At 40.6% G+C, this 26,651-nt stretch overlaps 1 protein-coding gene across 3 annotated transcripts in view; it reads right to left on the bottom strand.

The window, feature by feature from the left end:
• Nucleotides 1–26,651, bottom strand: part of cep57l1 (centrosomal protein 57, like 1) — a 64,396-nt gene that overhangs the window by 13,337 nt on the left and 24,408 nt on the right. For all 3 annotated transcript variants that reach the window (XM_073055886.1, XM_073055887.1, XM_073055888.1), the window contains 5 exons: nucleotides 22,961–23,132; nucleotides 19,503–19,670; nucleotides 16,724–16,845; nucleotides 14,290–14,406; nucleotides 5,256–5,333 (listed from right to left, as the gene is read on the bottom strand). In XM_073055886.1, coding sequence (XP_072911987.1) covers nucleotides 5,256–5,333; nucleotides 14,290–14,406; nucleotides 16,724–16,845; nucleotides 19,503–19,670; nucleotides 22,961–23,132 — 657 coding nt within the window. The remainder of the gene's footprint in view (nucleotides 1–5,255; nucleotides 5,334–14,289; nucleotides 14,407–16,723; nucleotides 16,846–19,502; nucleotides 19,671–22,960; nucleotides 23,133–26,651) is intronic.

Below are 26,651 nucleotides of genomic sequence, written 5' to 3'. Positions count from 1 at the left end.
CAACAAATCTTCATGGGGAGTTACACTGCCTAATTAAAAACCAAATTATAGATGCCTATTCAGTTGTACATCAAATATCTGGGGGCACTGTGAAATTGTCCATTTTTTCTAGCAAGACTTTTCGCAAAATATCATCAGTAGAACACAGAACATTACAACATAAGAACATTCCCTTTGGGCCAGAATATTGCAGCAAACTAATTAATCTAATTAAAGCCAACTCTTTCTGCATTTCCCTGATAATGCTCTCCAATTCTTTCTGTGCTACAATGACAGCTGTATTGATGCTGCTTCATCCAACCATGCTGAGCTCATCAATTTCATTAACTTTGCCTCTAACTTCCACCCTGCTCTCAAAGACTTTTGCATAGTACTGTACCTGTCCTGTACTCTGTACGGATCATCTTTAAACAACCTCCATACATCAGATATAGGTTTGCCAATCATCTCTCCCTAGGTTTTGCTCAATACTATTGTGATTTGTCCTCCCCCAACGTTATACTTTTGCAAGAGGTTCATTCTTATCCTTATTCATAGATATCTTAAAACTCAAGGAATTGTGATCACCATTTCCCAAATGCTCCCCCACTAAACCGTCAGTCATCTGGCTGGCTCATTTTTTAGTATGAGGTCCCTCTTCCAGATAGACTGCACACATCCCATTTTAAGAAACACTCCTGGTTGCATCAAAAACACTTTATTCCATCTTCACTTCCTGTGCAGAGGTCTCAGTCTATATTAAGGAAGTTTAAATCACCCCCATGACAACTTTATTATTTTTGCACCTTTCTCAAATCTGTACACCTGTTTCTCAATGCCCGAAAGCTAATGGGAAGGTCTGTAGGATAATCCCAGAGTGATAGCACCTCATTTTAAATTTTGAGTTCTACCCATATAGAATCAATGGATAAACCCTCTATTATGTCCCCTCTGTGTATAGCTGTGATATTGTCTGATTAGTAGTGCAACTCCTTCCCCCTCTATCTTTGGAAACTCTGGAGCATTAAATAGGCAACCTTGTGTCTCTCTCAACCAAGTCTCCAATGTATCTGTATCAGAGTAATATCTTCTTTGGTGCACATGAAATTTCTTCAACCCTGTTTCCTTAAATTAACTCAATTGTTTCTACAATTCTCAGTTTTTGCAGTTGGCACACAAGCAGAGACAGCTTGTAGGGAGTTTGAGAGGAAGGAAAGACAGATGATAGATAAAAGATGCACTCAGCCAGATGGTTTGAGATGTGTCTATTTTAATGCAAGGAGTATCATAAAGAAGGCAGATGAACTTAGATCGTGAATCAAGATGTGGAACTATGATGTTGTTGCCATTACAGAAACTTGGATGTCTCAAGGGCAGGAATGGCTCCTGAGTGAGCTGGACTTTAGATGTTTCAAACAGGGAGGGAGGCAAAAGAGGTAGGACGTGGCATTGCTAATCAGGGATAGTATTATGGCTGCAGAAAAGGAGGAAGTCATGGAGGGATTATCTACTGAGTGGATGTGGGTGGAAGTCAGAAACAGGAAGGGGGCAATAATCCTACTGGGTGTTCTTTTTATAGATCCCCACCCCCCCCCCCCCCAACAGTAACAGAGACGTTAAGGAGCAAATCGGGAAGCAGATTCTGGAATGGTGCAATAATAATAATAGGGTTGTTGTGATGGCTGATTTTAACTTTCCTAGTATTGACTGGCATCTCCTTAGAGAAAGGGGTTTGGATGGGGTGGAGTTTGTTAGGTGTGTTCAGGAAGGTTTCCTGATGCAATATGTAGCTAAGCCAACTAGAGGAAAAGCTATATTTGATCTGGAATTGGGAAACGAGCCTGGTCAGGTGTCAGATCTCTTGGTGGGAGAGCATTTTGGAGGTAGTGATCACAATTCTATCTCCTCTTACCATAGCACTGGAGAGAGATAGGAGCAGACAATTTAGGAAAACATTTAATTGGGGTAGGAGGAAATATGATGCTATCAGGCAGAAACCTGGGAGCTTAAATTAGAAACATGTTCTCAGGTAAATGCACCACAGGAATGTGGCAAGGGTTCAGGGAATATTTGCATGGCATTCTGCATAAGTGTGTTCCATTGAGGCAATGATGTTAGGACAAAAGAACCATGGTATACAAAGGATGTAGAAAATCTAGTTAAGAAGGAAATCTTATGAAAGGTTCAAAAAACTAGGTACTGTTAGAACTCTAGAAAATTACAAGGGTGCCAGGAAGGAGCTCAGGAAAGAAATCCGGAGAGCTAAAAGGGGGCATGAGGCCTTGGTGAGCAGGATTAAGAAAAACCTCCAAAGTATTCTACAAGTATATGAAGAGCAAGAGGATAAGCCATGTGAGAATAGGACCAATCAGGTGCAGTAGTGGAAACGTGTCCATGGAGTTCGAGGAGGTATCAGAGGTAGTTAATGAATACTTTGCTTCAGTATTAACCAGGGAAAAGGACCTTGGCAATTGTGGGGATGACTTACAATGGACTGAAATGCTTGAGCATATAGACATTAAGAAAGATGATGTGCCGGAGCTTTTGAAAAGCATTAAGTTAGATAAGTTGCCAGGCCCTTACAAGATATACCGCAGGCTACTGTGGGAAGCGAGGGAAGATATTGCTGAGTCTCTAGTGATGTTCTTTGCATCATCAATAGGGATGGAAATACTAGTGGATTGGAGGGTTGCAGACGTTGTTCCCTTGTTCAAGAAAGGGAGGAGAGATAACCCAGGAAATTATAGACCAGAGAGTCTTACTTCAGTAGTAGGAAAGTTGTTGGAGAAGATCCTGAGAGGCAGGAATTATGATCATTTGGAGACACAAAATCTGATTATGGATAGTCAGCATGACTTTGTCAAGGGCAGGTTTGTCTTACAAGCCTGATTGAGTTCTTTGACGTTGTAATAAAACATATTGATGAAGGTAGAGCAGTGGATGTAGAATATATGAATTTCAGTAAGGCAATTGATAAAGTTCCCCATGCAAAGCTCATTCAGGATGTAAGGAAGCATGGGATCTAAGGAGACATTGCTTTGTGGATCAAGAATTGGCTTGCCCACAGAAGGCAAAGGGTAGTTGTGGATGGTTCGTATTCTGCACGGAGGTCGATGTTCCGCAGGGATCTGTTCTGGGCCACCTCCACTTTGTGATTTTTATAAATGACCTATATGAGGAAGTAGAAGGGTCGGTAGTAAGTTTGCTGATGCCACAAAAGTTGGGGGTGCTGTGGATAATCTGGAGAATTGTCAGAGGTTACAGTGTAACATCGATAGGATGCAGAACTGGACTGAGAAGTGGCAAATGGAGTTCAACCCAGGTAAGTGTTAAGTGGTTCATTTTGGTGGGTCAAATTTGAAAACAGGATATAAACAGTTTGGAGGATCTGAGAGATCTTGGAGTTCATGTCCACTGGACACTCAAAGCTGCTGCGCAGGTTGACAATGTTGTTAAGAAGGTGTATGGTGTTTTGGTCTTCATTAACCATGGGTTTGAGTTCAAGAGTCATGAGGTAATGTTACAGCTATACAATACCTTAGTTAGACCCCACTTGGAGCACCGTATTAAGGTCTGGTCACCTCATTACAGGAAGGATGTGGATACTATAGAGAGAGTGCAGAGGAGATTTACAAGGATGTTGCTTGGATTGGAGAGCGTGCCTTATGAGAATAGGTTGAGTGAACTTGGCCTTTTCTCCACGGAGCGACAGAGGATGGGAGGTGACCTGACAGAGGTGTACAAGATGATGAGAGGCATTGATCATGTTGATAGCCAGAAGCTTTTTCCCCAGGGCTAAAACAGCTAACATGAGGGGGTATAATTTTAAAGTGCTTGGAAGTAGGCACAGGGGAGATGTCCCAGCTAAGTTTTTCACACAGAGAGTGGTGGGTGTGTGGAATGCACTGCCAGTGACACTAGTCTTTTAAGATAGGTACATGATGCTTAGAAAAATACAAGGTTATGCTGTAGGGAAATTCTAGGCAGTTTCTCGAGTAGGTTACATGGTCGGCACAACATTGTGGTCCAAAGGGCCTGTAATGTGCTGTAGATTTCTATGTTCTAACCAGCAGGGTCCCTGGAAATGTGTCATGCTTTATAAGCTGTTAGCAAACTTTATTCTGATGTCATGTCTTCCCTTACCACCACCAAACTGTGGCGACTGGATGATTCTGATATCAGCCTCTTATTTTAAAAAATCCTTGTTCATCCCTAATAAAAAGTATGTACGATAACAATAAAATATTCTAAATCAGGAGGTTTAACAATAAGTCTCCTTATTTAATCAACAGATCTTTGGGTACAAAAGGAATCAAGGAACTTAATGTTAAAGTGGCTCTCAGCTAAAAGATCAGCATGACCTTATTGACAGGAAAGCAGGCAAAAAAGTCCAAATGGACAAGATTTTTTTTACTTTGGATTTTTTTTCCAAAGTGATATTCTCTCTCCCACCATACACCACCTACCCCCAATCTCAGATTTGTCATACAAGGAGATTCACTGAACTAAGTACTTCCATTTTCACTGACTACTCTTCTCAGACCTGGGATACTTATTTGACTAACATTCAGAATACTTAATATATACCATCCCTTCATCTCAATAAGAATTTCAAGAGCTCAGACAAGAAATAAATCATCCTCAGATTTCTTATGCACCATATGAAGGTTGCTTAATGAAGTCTGACAATTTCCCAATCCACATCTGTCATCATTTTGGCCAAAACCTTTTGGATTATGCAGCAACATCCAACTTTACACTCAAAACCAGTGCTACGCTATGACATGATGTAGGAGTATGGTCAGTAGGGTGATGCAGGAAGAGTAACCATTTTTATTTAAGCATGTCCTTCACCAGATAAAGTACCCAAGCATCAAACAATACATGCTCTCACATTTTTGCAAGACTGACACAACACAAAAAAAAAATTATTTGCTGTTCTTAAATACAAGTCATATAGCATGGACACCAGCCTTTGGGCCCATCAAGTCTGCACCAACTACTCAATTACACTAATTCTATTTTTTGAAGACTCCCCACATCCTCAACAATGACACCCAGATTCTATTAATCATCCAGCCATCCAATTACAGTGCCCGATTAACCTAGCAATCCACACGCTTGAAATGTGGGAGGATAGTGGAGTGGATTTTACCACTTTTTAATATAACACTGCAAATGTCTGTTGAGAAGAATAACTCTGCAAACAGACTATTACCAGTTCATTGGTCTACAGTACCTGCAGGGTAACGCTTATGGCATTATAATTGGCTCACCTGAGCTGCCTTGTCTTGGATCAGCTTACGCTGGTGCTCTTCTTCTTGGAATCTTTGCTGTAGTTCCTTTATTTTACTCTAAAAATGAACCACATTTACATCAGAGTGCATTTTAATCCAGGGAAACATCAGGTTAGTTAAAAGGCTGCTCTTTATAAAAAAGATTACTTTAAAAATTAGAACAGATTTGACTGTTCACATTCCTTGAGGACTGCATTATTGATATCACTTGAGTGCAGCATTCCATGGCAGTGAACACAACTACCGTAGATGTCGGATTATAAGCCGCTACTTTTTTCCCACATTTTGAACAGCTTTGAACACTGCAGCCTTTAATACAGTGCGGCTAATGCATGATTTTTTTTCATGCCGCCAAAAACATTTTGCCTCGTAACAGTAGACCAATAAAATTGATGAGTAGTTCACAGAGGTCCAATGAAATTGTACGATAAATCAAGCGCACTTTCACAATTAAATTATTGTAAATCAGTCATTTGTACTCACCCTCATCAACATGGAAAACACTCAAAGAAAAGCATTGTGCTGCCTTTATGGCAGTTATTTAGTTTATAATATTTTCGCTTAGTAATTCATTTTCTAGTTAAAGTTAGAAGTGTTTTTACTATATTTGTTTTCTGTACTACATCGCGGGATGCTATGACGTCACACCCGGTTTCGCCGCGTCTTGTGGGAAAAATGCCAGTTTGCGATAAACGGGACGGCGGGGGGCGAGCGGCATTACGCGAGCGGCATTGGATCTGAGCGAACGCTGCTTTTAAGTTAAAGGCGATCAATAACTTTTCCTGGTAGGCTGCAGTATATATATTTTTTACCAGTCGTTAGGAGATATTGGAATGTTGTTCAGTAAAAAAGTATACGCAACGTATATTTAAAAGTAGCCGCATTACAGGCACGGTTCGAAAAAAAGCATTTGCAATATGTATTTGTTTATGTTACCATATGGATTTAACTAAAAGTTAAAAAATCCTCACGTGTAATATCTTTCTGTGTAAATATCTCATATTACAACGTGGGACACCTGCGGCCGAAAATCCGGTGCGGCCTGTACAAGTAAAAAATTGATTTTCTTTCTAAAATTAGAGCCAGCGGCTTTTAATCAGGTGCGCTCTGTAGTCCGGAATCTACGGTAAATAGAAACAACACAATCTAGATCATATTCTCTTCACTCCTAAAGCCTTTCAGAATCAGTTATAATGGTCAAATATCAACTACAAAATAAACTTCCATAGTTCATCAAATCCATTTATTGCCATAAAATTTCAAAGGAGCATTCTCCATTTTCATTGATAAAATTATTTGAGGGATAATTGAAAGTTACTTTCACAAGTTGCAAAGTCATTTAAGAGCAAGTAGTTTATGACTCCCTAACACAACAGTTCAACAGAGCCTGATCACTCAAAAAAATGCCTGTTAGACAGTCACACATTATACAACTTTTAATTGCTGCTACCACTACTTGAGAAACCTCAGACCCTTCATGTTAATGAAACAGACAATACACTGCATGCTGGAACCTGCAGCAACACACAAATCGCTGAAGGAACTCAGTGGGTCAGGCAGCATCTATGGAGGAAAATGAACCATCAATGTTTTGGGTCAAGACCCTTCCACTAGAAGCAAGATAGGCAATATAAAAAAGTACCACAAGAACTGTCAGTGATAGATGGGTCCAGAAGTGAAGGTGACAAGGTTTGAGGAAGATGGTCAATGAAAGAGCCTAACTGAATTAGCAGTAGATAAAAGGAGGAAATACAACAGAAATTATCTTGATAATAATCTATTAAATGGTGTATTGTATTGCTATATATTAATTGTTATTGTCCGATCTGCAAATACATTCCACAGAAGACCATGCACAGGTCCAAATTTTGTTCTGGCATGTTTCCTAGGTTTGGAAATATAACTGTAAATTTGCATGATCTTACTTAATCCTTTTCAATATATGGAGGTCCCAGTTAGAGAAAGCACCATACTGGATCTCCTATTGGCGAGCAGAGCAGGGCAGGTGACAGAAATATGTGTAGGGAAACACTTTTGATCTAGTGATCATGATTCCATTTGTTTCAAGAGGGGACTGGTCTTCAGGTTGAGTTCTGGGACGGCACAGTAGCGTAGTGGCCAGCACAACGCTTTGCAGCACCAGTGACCCAGATTCATTTCCTGCCACTGTTTGTAAGGAGTTTGTTATGTACTCCCCGTGACTGTGTGGGTTTCCTTCAGGTGCTCCTGTTTCCTCACACAGTCCAAAGACCTGCCGGCTGATAGGTTAGTTGGTCATTGTAAATTGCCCTGTGATTGGGCTAGGATTAAATTGGATGATCACTAGGCAGCACGGCTCAAAAGGTCAGAAGCGCCTGTTCCACATTGCATCTCAATAAAATAAAAATAAATTCTAATTTAGAAAAAGGCCCATTTTGATGGCATCAGAAAGGATCCGATGGTGTGGATTGGGATAGGTGGTTTTCTTGCAAAGGGATACTTGGTAAGTGGGAGACCTTCAAAAGTCAAAAATTGAGAGTTCGTATGCTCCTGTGAGACTAAAAGGCAAGGCTGACAAGTTTAGGGAATCTTGGTTTTTGAGGGATATTGAGGACGTGGTTAAGAAGAATTAAGAAGGAGGAGGTACATCGCAGGTATAGGCAGCAAGGAACAAATGTGGTGTTTGAGTACAACAAATACAAGACAGCAATAAAAAGGGAATTCAGAAGAGCTGAAAGAAGGCATGAAATTTCTCCAGTGGTTAAGGTGAAGGAGAATCCCAAGGAATTTTACAGATATATTAAGAACAAAAGGATATCAAGGGGCAAAATTATTCACTTGATGAACAGCATGGTCACCTATGCATGGGAGCTCAAAGAGATGGGGTAGATTTGAAATGAAATTTTTTGCAAGTATATTTACTCCATAGACAGGCCGAGTCTATAGAACTGAGGTAAAACAGTGGTGAGGTCATGAACTATACCCATATTATAGAAGTACTTGATGTCTTGAGGAAAATTAGGGTGGATAAGATCCCAGAACCTGACAAGGTGTCCTCTTGGACCTCATGGGAAGCTCGTACAGTAATGGCAGGGGTCCTAGCAGATCATAAACACGAGAAATTCTGCAGATGCTGGAAATCCAAAGTAACGCACACAAAATGCTGGAGTAATTCAGCAGGTTAGGCAGAACCTATTGAAATTAAAACACAGACAATTTTTTGTGCTGAGACCCTTCTTCAGGACTAGTAGAGGTACCGGTAGTTAAAACATCTTGAGGGAGGACATCAAATATTGTTGAATTATTCAAGAAAGGCTCTAAGAAAATAGTTGGGAAATTACAGGCTGGTGAGCCTGACTCAGTAGTGGATAAACTTTGGAAGATTAAAGGACAGGATATCTAAGTATATGGATAGACAGGGCCTAATTTGGGATAATCAACATTGTTTTGTGCGTAGTAGGTTATGTTTAACCAATCTTAGATCTTTTTTTTTTAAATGAGGTTACCAGGAAAGTTGATGAAGGAAAGGCAACAGATGTTAACAACACCTTTTACAAAGTCCCACATGGGAGGCTGGACCAGTAGGTTCAGTCATTTGACATTACAGATGAAGTAATGAATTGGATTCAACATTGGCTTAGCAAAAGAAGACAGGGAGTAGTAGTTGATCGTTTTTGCTCTGCCTAGAGGCTTTCGACGAGTGAGCCACAGGGATCAGTGCTGGGTCTGTTGCTGTTTGTCATCGGTATTAATGATTTGGATGATAATATGGTGAACTGGAACATCATATTTTCAGATGATACAAAAATTGGCTGCGTGTTGGACAGCTGGAATAATGGGCTGAAAAATGGCAGATGGAATTTCATTCAGACCAGTGAGGTGTTGCATTTTGGGAGGACAAACCAGAGTAGGACTTAAACAGTGAATGAAAGGGCACCGAGGGGTGTGGTAAAACAGAGGGATCTGGGATTACAGATCCACAATGAAAGTAGCATCATACGTAAATAGGGTCGTAAAGAGCTTTTGATACATTGCCCTTCATAAATCAGAGCTTTGAGTATAGAAGTTGGTATGCTATGTTGAAATTGTATAAGGCACTGGTGATGATTTGGAATAGTGTGTGCAGTTCTGCTTACCTACCTACAGAAAATGTATCAATAAGACTTAAAGAGTACAGAGAAAATTTACAAGGACATTGCTGGGACTTGAAAAACTGAGTTATAAGGAAAGGTTGTAAAGGTTAGGACTTTATTCTGTGCGGCATAGGAGAATAAAGGGAGATTTGATAGAGGTATACAAAATTATGACAGATATAGAAAAGATAAATTCAAGCAGACTTTTCCACTTGAGGTTGGGTGATACTATAACTAGAGGTCATGGGTTAAGGGTGAAAAGTAAAATATTTGAAGCATACCTCAGGAGGAATTTCTTCACTCAGTATGGTGCATTTGTGAACTGAGCTACCAGCAGAAGCAAAGGATGTGGGCACGATTGCAACATTTAAGAGACGTTTAAATAAATACATGATTGGGAGGGGTAGGGAGAGCTATAGTCCAGGTGTGAGGTGATTGGGACTAGGCAGAATAACAGTTCAGCACAGACTAGATGGGCCTGTGCTGTAGTACTCCATGATTCTATGATCCATGACTCTATGACTTTATTAAGAACATGGTTGTTTCAGAAGTGAAATAGGTAGAAAAAAAAGCTCGGAGGTTGCAATTGACCACAGAGATTCTCCAAGAGAGCCCCTTCCAGAGCTTTTAAGAAATACTTAACAATGACATCCACCACAGTTGACTCACAATCAGGAGCATCTCCAAGCATTGTTCACATTTTGCCTTCCTAGAGAAGGGTTAGCATCATTAATAGTGATATGAAGCAATGATAGTTTGGGCCACTAAAAGGTTAACTGTGCTCTTCTACCAAAAAAATAATCAGGTCTACATGCTAAATTATGTAGGTTACCAAAAAGCTTGCTACAAATCTTTTAAGTTTCCATCAGAGCAGGTGCTAAAGAACGGAAAACAGAAAATGTTTTAATACCTTTTCCTAAGAGGGGCATAATAAATATTAAGCAACTAATAGCCCAATGAACAGGTGTCACATTAACAAGTTGAAAATTTCAAGTTGATGGAGCCAGTGCAAATATGTTGATGTCCTATTTGTTGACTAATCCAACCTGGTGAACAAAATATTGAGGCTTTTTAAGTTAATGGATTACCCAAAGCAGGAAGAGAAAATTGACTTAAAAAGGCAAAAAAAAATGGTACATGATTGTTCAGATTAAAGTTACTTCATTGAACATAGAACATTACAGCACACTACAGGCCCTTCGGCCCATGATTTCAATTGCCTACATACACAAATATATATATTTGTGGTGTTCTGCTGATATAGCCCATCCACTTCAAAGTTCGACATGTGTGCATTCAGAGATACTCTTCTGCATACCACCGTTGGAACGCATGGTTATTTGAGTTGCTGTGGCCTTCCTGTCAGCTTGGACCAGTATGGCCATTCATCTCTGACCTTTCTCATTAACTAGGCATTTTCACACAGAGAACTGCTGCTCACTAGATGTTTCTTGTATTTTTTTTGTACCATCTGGCACCAACAATCAAAGTCACTTGGATCATCACACACAAAATGCTGGTGGAAAAGTTTGGATTCATTTTGACAATAGAGGAGGCCATGGATAAACATATCAGAATGGGAATGGGACATGGAATTAAAATGTGTGGCCACTGGGAGATCCTGCTTTTTCTGGCGGACCGAGCGTAGGTGTTCAGTGAAACGGTCTCCCAGTCTGCGTCGGGTCTCACCAATATATAAAAGGCCACACCAGGAGCACCAAAAACGGTATACCACACCAGCCGACTCACAGGTGAAATGTCATCTCACCTGGAAGGACTGTCTGGGGCCCTGAATGGTGGTGAGGGAGGAAGTGTAAGGGCAGGTATAGCACTTGTTCCGTTTACAAGGATAAGTGCCAGGAAGGAGATCAGTGGGAAGGGATGGGGGGGACGAGTGGACAAGGGAGTTGCGTAGGGAGCGATCCCTGTGAAAAGCAGAAAGGGGGAGGAAGAAGGGAAAAATGTGTTTGGTAGTGGGATCCTGTTGGAGGTGGCGGAAGTTACGGAGAATTATACGTTGGACCTGGAGGCTGGTAGGTAAGGACAAGGGGAACCCTATCCCGAGTGGGGTGGTGGGTGGATGGGGTGAGGGTAGATGTGCGGGAAAATGGGAGAGATGCGTTTGAGAGCAGAGTTGATGGTGGATGAAGGGAAGCCACTTTGTTTAAAAAAGGAAGACATCTCCTTTGTCCTGGAATGAAAAGCCTCATCCTGAGAGCAGATGCAGCGGAGACAGAGGAATTGTGAGAAGGGGATAGCCTTTTTGCAAGAGACAGGGTGGGAAGAGGAATAGTCCAGGTAGCTGTGAGAGTCTGTAGGCTTATAGTACATATCAGTAGATAGGCTGTCTCCAGAGATGGAGACAGAAAGATCAAGAAAGGGGAGGGAGGTGTCGGAAATGTACCAGGTAAATTTGAGGGCAGGGTGAAAGTTGGAGGCAAAGTTAATGAAGTCGACGAGCTCAGCATGCGTGCAGGAGGCAGCGTCAGTGCAGTTGTCAATGTAGCGAAGGAAAAGAGGGGGATGGATACCGGTATAGACTTGGAACATGGACTGTTCCACAAAGCCAACAAAAAGGCAGGCATAACTGGGACCCATATGGGTGCCCATGGCTACAGCCTTGGTTTGGAGGAAGTGGGAGGAGCCAAAGGAGAAATTATTGAGAGTAAGAACTAATTCTGCTAGATGGAGGAGAGTGGTGGTAGAGGGGAATTGGTTAGGTCTGGAATCCAAAAAAATGTGAAGAGCTTCGAGACCATCTCGGTGGGGGATGGAGGTATATAGGGACTGGACGTCCATGGTGAAAATACCATGGGCCAGGGAACTTAAAATCATTGAAAAAATTCAAAGCATGAGAAGTGTCACGAACATAGGTGGGAAGAGATTGAACAAGGGGGGATAAGACAGTGTCAAGGTATGCAGAAATGAGTTCGGTGGGGCAGGAGCAAGCTGAGACAATAGGTCTACCTGGACAGACAGGTTTGTGGATCTTGGGTAGGAGGTAGAAACAGGAAGTGTGGGGTGTGGGAACTATGAGGTTGGTGGCAGTGGATGGGAGATCCCCAGAGCTGATAAGGTTGGTGATGGTATAGGAGACAATGGCCTGGTGCTCCTTAGTGGGGTCATGATCAAGGGGTAAATAAGAGGAGGTATCAGAGAGTTGTCGCTGTGCCTCGGCCAGGTAGAGGTCAGTACACCAAACAACAGCTCCCCCCTTATCAGCAGGTTTCATAGTGAGGTTGGGATTGGTGCGGAGAGAGCAGAGAGCAGAGCGTTCGGAAGGAGTGAGGTTGGAATTGGAACAGGGTGTGGTGTGAAGTCGAGACGGTTGATGTCCCGTCGGCAATTAGCAATAAAGAGATCCAGAGCAGGCAAAAGACCAGAGCGGGGTGTCCATGAAGAGGAGGAGGGTTGAAGATGGGAGAAGGGGTCATCGGTGGGGGTAGGAGAGTCCTTGTCAAAGAAGTAAGCTCGGAGACAGAGCCGGCGGAAAAAGAGTTCAGCGTCATGGAGTACGCGGAACTCACTGAGGTGTGGGTGAAGGGGGACAAAGTTGAGGCCCTTAATGAGGACAGAGTGCTCTGCCTCAGAGAGTTGAAGGTCGGAGGGAATGGTAAAAACCCGGCACGGATGAGAGATGGGATCAGAGGGGGGAGGGAGACTGGTAGTGTCAGTGGAGAGGGAAGGGTTGGGGTGAGAGGAAGATGGAGCCTCTGAGCGCCCAGGAGCTGACGATGGGATCTGAGGGATAGGGGATTGCAGAGTGGTGGTGGGGGAAAGGGGAGACGGGAGTCACAATCCCAGCTTGTGACCCGGCCTGGAGTTCAAGGCTGGAGTCGCAGTCAGTGGTTGCACAATCGCTTTGAAGCTGTCCCCTCCCCCCCTCCTTTCTTTCTCCTGAGGCCTCCCGTCCCATGATCCTTTCCCTTCTCCAGCTCTGTATCACTTTCGCCAATCACCTTTCCAGCTCTTAGCTTCATCCCACCCCCTCCGGTCTTCTCCTATCATTTTGCATTTCCCCCTCCCCCCACTACTTTCAAATCTCTTGCTATCTTTCCTTTCAGTTAGTCCTGACGAAGGGTCTCGGCCCAAAACGTCGACAGCGCTTCTCCCTATAGATGCTGCCTGGCCTGCTGTGTTCCACCAGCATTTTGTGTGTGTTGTTGTTTGAATTTCCAGCATCAGCAGATTTCCTCGTGTTTGCTCACTTGGATCATATTTCTTCCCTATTCTGTTGTTTGGTCTGAAGAATAATTGAACCTCTTGACCATGTATGCATGCTTTTATGCATTGAGCTACTGCCCCATGATTGGCTGATTAGATATTTACATCAATGATGAGTATAGGTGTGCCTAATAAAGTGGCAACTGAGTATACCTCTTCGTATACCTCTTCCTCTTCCACTGGCTATTTATAAATACAAAAATACAACTGCAGATGCTGTGGATTATAAATGTTGTTGCATCTTAGCAAGGTAAAAGCTATCAGTGTAGATCTAATTTGCTTTTCTTTACATAATACATACAAATAGATTACAGAATTTGTTCAAAGCAGTGCGAGATTAGAAAGCAGTTTTCCGTTAGAAAACTAAAGCAAATGAAGTTTAAATGGGAAAATTCTACTGCACGATGAAATTCTATTCTTACCTCAATACATTGGAATAACCTTCACTGTGAAACTGTATAGTCATAACCGTTCTTTGATTAATTAGTAGATAGTATTTCATTTCCCACTTCTAAATGATATGAAGTCAATTTAAAGTACATGTACTTTGGTGTGAATTGCTTAATTTCAAATATTCAATCATATTGTGAGTAATAGCATTAAGGATAAAAGAGAAAGAAATAAAGAGGTCACCAATGTGATTCTTCCATAATATATTTTAGCATTTTATAACTTACTTCTGCTCTGGTTTGTGTTGCTGTAACTTTTAAACACTCCTGTTCTAGGATTTCTAGTTTTTCAAGCTTTGATTGCAGCTGTGCGTCATCCCAGTGCCTATCCATCTGCAGTGATGCCTGTAGAAAAAGATCAACCGGTTACTTCTTGATAATATTATAGACTAATGGGCCAGAACATCATATTTAAACATTGGTTTTCCACACAAAGTGCTAGTCTAAATAAATGTCTATAATGTAAAACCAGCTCAAGCTACAGCAATATACAGGTCCTCGCCAGCTTATAAACTTCCAAGATATAGACATGCATTTGGGAGATCAGTTTTATGGATTTGCTGGCTGCTGTGGGGCTGATGCCAAACTCAGGTTTAAAGCCCGCTCTCCTGGAATCATGAGGGTGCAATACTAAAAGTTGCACCCTATGCTGCCCTTTCTACATCCATTCAGTAAGGACATCACAGGAACTCAAACAAGAGAAAATCTGCAGATGCTCGAAATCCGAGTAACACACACAAAATGCAGGAGGGACTCAGCAGCCCAGTCTTCAACTGTACTTTTTTCCCCCACAGATACTGCCTGGCCTGCTGAGTTCTTCCAGCATTTTGTGTGTGTTTCACAGGACCTTAAATGGTTTAAATCAAGACCTTTCACATTTTTCTAAACTCCAGAAAATACAAACTGAACCAGTCCAGCTTTCTCTCATATATTTATTGGAAACTAACTAGAGTTTCAAAATAAAAAAATTCAGAATGACTTGTGTGCTTTTGTATTTATCTTTATTATGAAACAAGATCCCATTGCTTTAATAAATTTTCTCTAGCACGTCTTCCAACTTCAGAATGCAGATGTGAATACAAAGGCCTCTGTTCCTACACCCTTTAGAACTGTACTATTACATCCATATTGCCATTTTATATCCCATTCCTTTCACATATTTCAACATATGAAATACATCTGCCTTTTACCTGCTTCTCCTCTCTACCTATCTGTGTTCCACTAAGGTTCATTACCACACTCGTCATTACTGCAAATTTAGATGTTTCTAACATCCAGGTCAAATATAGGACTTGGTGAAGCTCCCAACACTCTACTCGGACAAATTCTATTAATTAGAGGAATAAATTAGGGAGATGTTGTCGAAGAGCAACTGTAGATCATTTTGCAGATGACATTGGAAATGGAAATCGGTGATGTTTGCAGCATGTTCAACTCAAGATTAGATAGACAAGGGTTTCAAAGTTGCAAGGGGAAAATAAAACTTCCACTTTTATGCCCTTTCATGACTGCTTCTCCTTTCAAGTTTACGTATGAACCAGGTTTTCATCCACTGGATTCTTATACCATTTTGCTCAACTAGTCCTTGAAATTCTATTTACCTTAACCCTGAATGTACTTCAATACTGAACAGTCACTGCAATCTGGAAGGGAAATTCTGAAGATCAACAAGACTTTATAGAAAGAAATTTCTCCTCTTCTCTAAGCAGCTAACACATGATGATACCATACTCTCTAGTTCCAAAATCCCCAACACAGACAACAGTCTATGATAAGAATCTTTTTCAAGCAAAACAGGTAACAGCAAGTTCCCACACCATGGGAAGTTCAGTTGTACTAAGAACATCTTTATTTATTTCTCTAGTGAACCATAAATGTATTTTAATAATTGGACAATACCGAATAACAGTTTTCAATTCTGTTAGGAAGAATTTCCCTATGTCAAATACAACTTCAGCTACAAACTTAATATTGGGGGTCCATTATTATACATGTAATGATGTATACAAACATTCACTTTATATTAAAAGGGCAACTCTATGGAAAAAATGGTTAAAAACTTAATCCTATAAAAGGTAGCTTTCTAAAAAGGTTCAAATTAATTAAATTTTCTAAGTTCCGTTAAATTAATGATAATGAAAGTGAAAATTTACCTCTCCAAGTTCCCAGCATTAGACAACTTTCAAATAATTGGATATGTACAGTTGCATTATGATATACAGCTTGTTTTCAAGTAGCTTCTGGGTAGTCATAAATTCAGATTATTAGCACTGGTTGATGCTTTAAAATTTCAGGTAAAGCTTTGGAATATAGCTATGCCTGAAAGAACACATGATGACACATGTTGCTAAATGGCCAAGCCATTTGTTGGCCTTCTAATATCTCAACTCAAGATGCTTCATGCCATATTTTATAAAAACAAAGTAATTCTACATGTTAAAGATGTGAATTATTGCAATTAGTTCAATATTATTTGTCTAGGAATGTTTATGACCCAGTAAAACATCTGTGCATTTAATCTGCAATGAAATCAATAACCAACATGTGTATTCCTTAACCCTTCTCTGCAGTTCTTTAAAGGGATATGGCTCCATTTATCCATGGAAGGTGTCCCAGATTTCTTGCACATAAATTAAACAAAAGAAAAAATTGACATAATTACCTGCTTTTCCAATAACATATTCTTCTCTGTTTCTGCATGCTCCACCATAGTCCTCATATATTCCAATTGCTTCTCCAGCAATGAGCAGCGACTTTCAACAGCTCCCAGCTGAACTGCAAGTTCTGAATCAAGAATGACAATTAGGCCTAAACCAGAATCCATAATCAATCCAACTATTTTGTATGAAGAATAGAAAATATTCTACCAATGCTGAACAGCTGAAATTTGCACTCTAACCAAACAACCAATCTGAAATTGCAGCACTCCATTCACTAAGAACCAACCCAGATATCATCAGAACTGCAGCAAGAATGATTTTGTTGTAATCTCACAAACTGACTTCTATTTCACAGGTTAGATGTAATCCCTCAGGTACCTTCTCATACCATCCATTGGATGTCCTAGTTCTGCTCCTGTCTTATGGTCTTATTGGTCAGGGCATGAAAGGTTGTGGGGGGGGGGGGGGAGGAAGAAGAATGGGGATGAGAGGGAAATGGATCTGCCATGATGAAATGGCAGAGCAGACTCGATGGGCCAAGTGGCCTAACTCTGGTCCTATAGTTTATGGTTCTATGACAATCCCATCATTGAGCTACAGACTATTCTATTCTCCCGTTTCCGCTGTCTCAGTCATATCTTGTCCAACCATGAGATTTCCAATATAGATGGTTCTAAAATGTCTTTCTCCCTCCTTTGGGAGGTTAACTTTGGCTTTCCATCTGTTATTGTTAACAAAGCCCTTGATTGCATCTAATCCTATACTGTATCTCTGCTCTTATTCCATATCCTTCAAGACAGACTAATGATCCCTTACTCCACAGGCTTCAACATTCAACAGATCATTCTCAGGAATTTCTGCCACCTTCAAAAACATCTCCTCTTTTCCCTCCCTTTCAGTATTTCACTGTTCATTTCATAACTCCATGGTCCACTCTTCCATTCCCACCAAATGCTCTTCCTTACACCACTTTTCTTTGCAAATGCAGGTAATGTAACACATCTTTCATATCTTCGCTACCTACCATTCAGGAACCAAAATTGTTGCACTAGGTGAAGCAATTCACTTGGACTACTTCCAATCTAGTGTGCCGCATCTGCTGCTTATAATGTGGATTATTCTACAATGTCAAAACAAGAAATAGATCGGGTGACTGACTAGTTGAGTATCTGCATTCACTCAGTAGGGGAGGCCCTTGCTTCCCATTTTCATTCTCCATCCCACTCTGATCTATTGGTCTGTTGCCTCCTGCACCATTGCCCAATACAAGCTTGAAGAATAGCTTCAGATCTTCCATCTGGGAAAGCTACAAAACTTACTGGAGCTGATACTGAATTTGAACTTGACAACTTCAGGTAACTGTAATTTCTCTGCCTGTATCAGTCATCTATCATGAAACTGACTCAACCTTACCCCCACTCCTCTCCCCCCCCCTCCCCCGCCAAACATCTGCTTTTGCTTCTCTGGCAGTGGAGCATATGTCTTGACTTGTTTTTCATGCCTTCCTACACTCATTTTACAACTTCTATATTTTTTGTCTAGGTTCCTTTAACTATGTTATCACTCTCTAACTGCTCCTATTCACCCATTAACCAAATAATCCTGTTTACACCTGATCTCCATTGTAACCCCGGTTTTACCACAGCAGAGGTATCACCTCCCCCACCCTCCTTGCAACTTAACAAGCTTCTCTCCTTCCCACCTCTCATGAAGGGTATTCTCTTCTTACAGATACATAGAAACATAGAAAATAGGTGCAGGAGTAGGCCATTCGGCCCTTCGAGCTTGCACCGCCATTCTGTGTACTCCCTCTATGGCAAGAATGTCTTTCCTCAGATTAGGGGACCAAAACTGCATACAATATTCTAGGTGATATATAGAATATACAGAATGATCTGCCAAGTACCTTCAGCATTTGCAGTTTTCTTTAATATCCAAATTCAGTACCCCGTTTAAACTTCCACTGCATATCCCTTTAAGCCAACAAATAACATGCAACTACTTCAACCTATTTAATGATCTTTCTTCAACTGCTTTCGGTGGTTGAGAATCTCACAGGCTCACTAATCTCTGGGAAAAGGCATTTCTCCTCACCTCAAGTTAAGTGGCTTAGCACTTATCCTCAGTCTGTGGCCACTGGTCCTGGACTTCCAGGGATGGCCATCAGAAACATCCTTCCTGCACTCCATTTCTCGAGATCTGTTAGAAAGTTACAGGATTGTACGAGATCGCCTCCAGTTCTTCTAAACTCTCCTGAATGCCAATCTAATTGATCCAATCTCAATTCAGAGTTTAATCAGGAATTGATCTGGTGAAACTTTGCTGAACTCACTTCGTAGCAAGAACATCCTTGTTCAATTAAGGAGCCAGAACAGCACACTATGCTCAAAGTCCTGTCTAACAAAGGCCCTACACAATTGCAGCAAGGCATCCCTGCTCCTGTAAAATCCCTTTACTATGAAGGTGAACATTCCTCTTGCCTACCTGCTGCATCTGCTTACTCACCTACACCCAGATTTTTGCTGCACATCCCCCCTTTTCAGTCTATGAAAGTTAATATCTATATATTTATCCGTATTTTACTGCCTCAGTTAGTACTTGCCCTCAGCCTGTTCAAATCAATCAGGGTATTCTCCACATCCTCCTCATGGCTCACCCTCTTACCCATCGACAAACTTGGATATATTAGTTAATTCCTCATTAGCATTGCCTCATGCCTAAAGCAAGTGAAAAAAAACTTATTTCAAAACATTTGCACAAAGCAAGACTAATCACATTCACCATTAGGTTCTCCAGTCTTCTTGTTGGCATCCTTCTTTTCTTGCTCCAAGGTATTTTTATACCGAACAGCTTCAAATCGCAGACTTTGCATTTTTTGCTCAGCTTCTGCCCGCTCCATCTCTAAAGAACTAATCTTTTTCTGAAGATTTTTCAAAGTAGAAATGATAGCTAGGCAAAAGCAAAAATATGTATTTAAATTGCAAGGAAGGACCACAGCTTCCAAAGTAATGATATGCATCTTTCATCCCTTCCATGTAGGTCTGAATCTAGGTTAAGGTGAGTAATAAGTTTATGTCTCAACTAAGTTGCATTGTAGAAATGAAAATTTACAACAAAGGGGGGCATTAGATTTATTATGCCCATGGTAGTTAAAAAATATTCCCAGCTCTTAGCCCACACCTCAGCATGATGAACTTTTCATCCAGGTTCATAGCAACTGTGGCTAGAATTTCTGTCTCCAACTGTGTATTCACACTCACTCAGTGAAATCAATTTTTTCTCATTTTCTTAACAACTCTTTACCAGTTAAGTTTGCATTCCCTGAGCTATGGGACTCCAAAACAAATACCGGTATTTCTTTGTTTTTAAAAATAAATTACCTTGCCTTGGCCCCTAGTTTTATATACTTCCATTAAAGTACAATTAACTTACTGAAGATGGAAGATGTCCTCCAAACCAACACCATTCTGACTTGGCAATATATTGCCATCCCTTCAGCATCTCTGGGTCAGGATCCCAGACCTCTCTCCCCAACAACATTGTCACTATCAATGATTGCAGTGGTTCAAGAGGACAGGTCACCACCAACTTCAAGGGCAATTAAGAAATGTTGGCTCAACCTGCAAAAATCCACATCCCTTGAACAAATATATGAAAAAAAATCTCCTCTCAATCTAAATTCAAACCATGTGAAACAACCCAGCTCTAGTCAGCATTTCCCAACTCCAGCTCTGCCAACATTATTCCTTGCAACATTGAAGACAACCATGCAGCAACATTATTTACATTACCACCCTCAGGATGACTGAAAGAGGAGGGTGATGGAGGCAAGTACTCTCACAATATTTAAGTATTTGGATAACCACTTCAATGACATTTAAGACCTACCGTCCATCTTCTGGGAACTATGAATAGTATATATTATTGTTTAATGATTGGCTTGTGGGTCTAAGGTTTGTTTCCATTCTGTGTAGCTCTAGGCCAACATGTTCAAATCAATCGGGGCACTCTTTGCATCCTCAAGACTTGCCCTCTTACTCTACAGGACCACACAGAGCTTTTCCATTAGCCACTTTTTTTTCCCTTACTTGTAATTTTTTTTTCTAAACCTCTCCAGAGCCATCACAACTTTCTTTTACGTGGTGCAGTGACCATAATTGTAGGTGTAACACCAGCTGTATTTTGTACACTTCGAGGAGGTACTACTTGCTCTCGTATGCCTCGGTCACTTGACTAAATTACCTACCACTAGGAATTTGTTGAGGTGTACTATGTTTCTTGGTCTTCTAGCATTTATCCTGCATTCCCCGGACTGATTTCCCCTTCTCAATAATGCCTCACAACCCTCTGAACAACATTCCATGTGTCACTTTTGAATACAGATAACTCCTGTAGCCTCGAACTGCTTTCCTCACAATCAACCAAATTACACATTTTGAACAACTTGGATTATTGAAGCCCCTTATTACAGTCTACTGTTGAGTCTACAGAACTCTACAGGATGCAGCCTTTCAGCCACCAATATTTCTACAGAGGGTTAATCACTTTTCTGTCACTGGATTGAATTTTCTCTTTCAATATTTTTATTAATTATCTACATAGAAGAATACAGATTACAATAAGATATACAAGTCAAATGGATTAAATATTAGCAAATACATTATATTTGAATCACACTTGGGATCTCATTACCTTATATTCATGTAAATTAAATCATAATATTGAAATGTGATCATTTTATTATACAAAAAAAATCTAATCCCACTACCAAGACCGAAGTTGTTTGGTAAAGAAAGAAGGAAAAAAAATCCTTATCATATAGTGAAATATGTTATTAGCCAACATCTGTACTTTAAGAGCAAATCAAAGGTTTTGAAAATAGTTCAAAAATGGTCCCCACAGTGTTTGAAAGTCTTGACTAGATTCAAAAATTGAACAAAGGATCTCCTCTAAATTTAAGCATGACATAACATCACGTAACCATTGAGCATGAGTAGGTGGAACAGCATCCTTCCATTTAAGCAAGAGCACCCTCCTAGCTATAAGAGAAATAAAAGCCAAAATGTGCACATCAGATGTCTCCAAAATAATCGCAGCACACACAAAATGCTGGTGGAATGCAGCAGGACAGGCAGCATCTATAGGAAGAAGCACAGTCAATGTTTTGGGCCAAGACCCTTCATTAGGACTAACTGAAAGAAAAGACCTTTGAAAGAGGCCCGAAATGTCAACTGTGCTTCTTCCTATTGATGCTGCCCAGCCTGCTGCATTCCACCAGCATTTTGTGCGAATTGTTTGAATTTCCAGCATCTGCAGATTTCCTCGTGTTTGCATCTCCAAAATAATGTCTTTTCCTCCAAAAATACCGAATAAGGCACAGTCAAAGAGTTAGGCTCTGAATTTTAATCCACTTCACTGATTTCCCTCAGAGCAATGGAATTTTAACTTCAGGAAGCATCTCCCAAGTTGGATTTGATAAACAGCTTGCTAAAATCCACGTATCAAACTATTGTTTCACTTTTTCTGTACCAATATTAATTTAGCAGAATGATCTTCTACTGTTGCAGCAGAGCAGAAAGATCTAATGTCCAATTATTAAAAGAGAACAGTGAAAAACTCAAGAAGCATTTGTCCGGGATCTTTGTGGTAGGCTGGTCCAGAAGAATCAAGTCACATGGGATCCTCAGTCAGCAGATATAGTGAATGCAAAATTAACCTGGCCATAAAAGACAGGATAGCAGTAGAGCTGTGTCTTAACTGACTGCTCTATGACCAGTGGTGTTCTGCAAAGTTGACATTGAATGATTCACTCCAATAGGAAAGTTCTAAAGTTAAAGAAAGTACGTTCGATCCTTTGTTGAGAATCCAAAGACAAACAATCTTGTAATGACAAATTAATGAAACTAAACTAGTGACAGTAAAATAAACAGTCTAAGCGTATTCAAACATTCTTAAATGTTAGCAGATTTAAACGTACCAAGCCAAGCAATATACAAAAAAGTATCATTCCCCCGACTCACTCCCCCCTCTACCAGACTAAAACTGAACCAAAGACAAAGCATGAATACGTATCTGTACTCTACACTTCTACCATGCCCCATCCCACATGACAAATTACCCGTAACACACACGCAACACAAAATGCAGTAGACAGAAAATAGATACATGGCTCTTGCATTATCCTTGAATGTTACCCAATATTGAATAAGTTATCATTTCCCCTCTATTTACAAACGTACCTTTACTATTGGCAGCTGTGTTCTCAGCTTCATTACGGATCTTTGATCCAACAAGTGGATTATGTGATTCTGGCTTTCGTTTAACATTAATAGAACTTGGTAAACCATTCTTCAAGCTTGAAGGTTCACAGAAACTATCATGACAGTTGTGTTTTAATGGAAATTCCATGACCTACAGAGATTTTAAAAAAAAGTTCAAGGTGAATCAGTAACTAAATAATGATGTGTTTCCCACCATTTTTAAAGATGTATTTATGTGGTACCCTGGGAATACAGGTTCAAAAATTCTCAAAAGGCTACAGCACTGATAGATAGGCTGGTGAAGAAGGAACAAGGGATGCTGGCCATCACTAGCCAGAGCTGAGAATACAAGAGCAGGGAGTTTGTGGCACAACTGAATAGAACATTGGTTCAGCCATCATTGGAACACAGTGTGCAGTGCGCTCACACAGTATAACAAGGTAGTGATTGCACTGGAGATTTGCTAGGAGGCTGACTGGATGGAATGATTTACGGTAGTTGTTAAGAGAGACTGGATAGGTTTTCCTACGAACAGAAGAAATATAGTGGTGATTGGGGTGGGGACGTGTGCTGGTAGAGGTGTACATATAAAATTATGAGAGACATAAAATGCAGATAGCAAGGAAGTTTTCTCCCCATGGTAGGGGTGTTCAAGACCATAAAGATTTAAGGTGTTTCAAGAAATTCAAGAAGCTTCCAGGGAACACAGGGTGGTGGAGAAAATTTCTCACCTGGTCAATGGCTAGAATCTGGAATGCACTAAGGAGATGCTGAAGGCAGAGGCTTTCACAAAATCTAATCAGCATCTGAAGGGGTAGTTGAATAACCAAGGCATAGTAGGCCATGCAGGAGTGCTAGTAAATGGGATTAGTACAGGAAGGCTCCTGATGGTCTGATGGCCCTGTTTGTGTGCAAAACATTCCATGTGACTTGTGGGATTCCTCCAGGTCCTCCAATTTATTTCCATATGCCAAGAACGTGTGTGTGGAGAGGTTTAATTGGTCAGTGTAAATTAGGCACTGTGAAGTATCTGCTTAGGTGGGAAGATGATGAACACACAAAAGACATGCTACAGGGACTAAGATTGCTCAGAGTCAGCATGGACTAAACAGGCCAAATGACCTCTTTCCACCTCATAAAGAAATTCAAGGCATGGGATTGAACTAATTAAAATATTAAGGCAACGATATGAAGAGTTATTCAAATATAACTGTTAGAAGAGATTTGAAGAACAAGCCCATGTAAACTTCTTGGAACATACTGAATCCACAGGATAAGATTTGGTTAGCTTACTTGAAGCTTGAGAGCCATTCAATGCATTGAGTCAACAATAGCTCTCAAAGGAACAATACAACTTGCCCCACTCTTTCCCTTTATTTTGCAGAACCTCTGCAATCTATTCTCTTGCATATTCTCACCAAATCCCCCTCTTTCATTCTTTTGACCATTAACCTACTCTTGGTGACCAATTAACCTTTTAGCACATTTTTGAGGAAACCAGAACATCTGAACAAGGTTGGGCAGTGCACTGGGTCCAGTGACATCAACCACATTGTGATTTGCAATAGCTGCTGAAAAAAATAGGAGCTAGATTTAAAAAAAAGGAATTAGTGGGTGGTGTGGTTGGCAAAAACAAGTTCATAGGCAAAGATCTGTGGAATTCATTGCCACAGGTGGCTGTGGAGGCCAAGTCATTGGGTATATTTAAAGAGGAAATTGATTGGTTCTTGATTAGTCAGGGTGTCAAAGGTTATGAAGAGAAGGCAGGAGAATGGAATTGAGAGGGATAATAACTCAGCCGTGATAGAATGGCAGAACACACTCATTGGCCAAATGGCCTAATTCTGCTCCCATGTCGTCTGGTCTAATGAATGAATTGAGAAAGATTTTAGGAAGTTAAAGAAGGCAAGGTAGTATCCTCGTTTATAAATCAACTTGTGTTTCTAACCTTGTATTACAGAAATGGCATAACCTATAAGAGTACTTAGAAAATACAGGAACTCCCTTGGTTATTGATGACCTGATTTACAGAAATCTAACTTTATGCAAAAATATCTAGCCATTTTTGAATCATTTTCCTATCTTCTAAGAAATATGTTTCATGGTATTCATTAGTACTTGATACAGTATGTAAAATAGACTCTGGTTACTTGGGACACAATGTGACACATCTTGGCCAAATTACCTGAAATTTCATGGAAATTGTTAGAAAGTTATAAATAAAGATAAACTACCATTTAACTACCATTTAACTATCAAATTATATATTAGTGACTGTTATGCATGAAAATCCCATGAGATCAATAGTTTCTGAGATATTCGAACAACCCTGACTCGCCCCAACAATCATTCCATAAAGTCACTTAGATTGCTATTTCTTCCCCATTCGGATATTTGGTCAGAACAGCAAATGAACCTCTTGACCATGTCTACATGCTTTTTTGCATTGAGTTGCTGCCATTTGATAGGCTAATTAGATATTTACATTAATGAGATGTATATCTGTGCATCTAAAAAAGTGGTAGGGGCAGGTGGGGTTCATTAGCCTTGGGCAGCAGCCTGTGGAGAAGGAAAACTCTGATTTTAAACCTCCACAGCCTTGCAGCCATACCCACTCATGCGATAGGCTTCGGGATTAAACCCAGAGCCAGGGTCCCCGATGCAGTTTACAACTTCACTCTGGCAACCTCTACGACGACACTGGTGCCAAGCTGTACCAGCCCTTGCCCTTCCCCTGAACTACATCAGTGACGTGGAGAGGGGGAACCCGCTGCACGGGCAACGGCCGGTTCTTCAAATCTTCCCGCCCGGGCTTGCACCCTGGAGAGTAGAGTCTACCAGAGGTGCAAACCCATGATCCTCTGGGATCAACAGTTGCCCACCACTAGTAAAGTGGCCACTGAGTGTAGTTTAAAGCTGTGAGTACTTTCTACTGAGAAAATACATAGAGGACTAGAGTTCAAATTAACTCTGTGCTAATTTGCTTGAGGTTCAAGCAATAATGCAAATATTTCATTTTTATGGTTCTGCATTTGAAAAAATCCCTAAATACCCTGTTATCCCTAATTTCCCTGTTATTGTCTTCCCTTGTGCTACCTCAAAGTAATAAATAATCTGTATAGATGGGATATACCTCAGTACTTGCAGTGATAATAAACCAATTTTCCAATTACAGGAGACATAAGGGGAACAGAGTGAACGGCCTACCAACTGTGACAGACAGATGTAGGGCAGGTGGAACAAACAGGTTGATTTACCCCAACAGCAAACTCATTTGAAACAGGGAGACACACCGCTTTTAGTCAAGATGATTATATTTTACAAAGCTGCAGCTGACAAAGTCCAGCTGAGAGAAGCATGGTGTATAAAGCACAGTACAGGGCCCAATTGGACAGGTTCATGGATAGACAGGCTTACCTAAGCTATATTACTCTATGATTTTACTGCTTCTTAGTTCTTAGGGTGTTTAGCTAATTAACAACTGGAGTGGAAGTCATCCTGGACCAGAAGTAGAGTCAGAATTCTAATTGTATCGCACTGACAAAGCCCGGGTGATTATTACATTTGTATAGAATGCAACTTTTTCCAAAGGCATCACAACTTGCGATAACTTTTTGAACAGAAACGGAAAAGATTAAATAATCTGGGGTTCAATAGACTGTTCAGCTCA

The sequence above is a fragment of the Hemitrygon akajei genome, chromosome 9 (genome assembly GCF_048418815.1).
Source record: "Hemitrygon akajei chromosome 9, sHemAka1.3, whole genome shotgun sequence".
Classification (NCBI taxonomy): domain Eukaryota; kingdom Metazoa; phylum Chordata; class Chondrichthyes; order Myliobatiformes; family Dasyatidae; genus Hemitrygon; species Hemitrygon akajei.
Note: the sequence above shows the minus strand (reverse complement) of the source record. Positions and strands in the feature narration are given on the sequence as shown.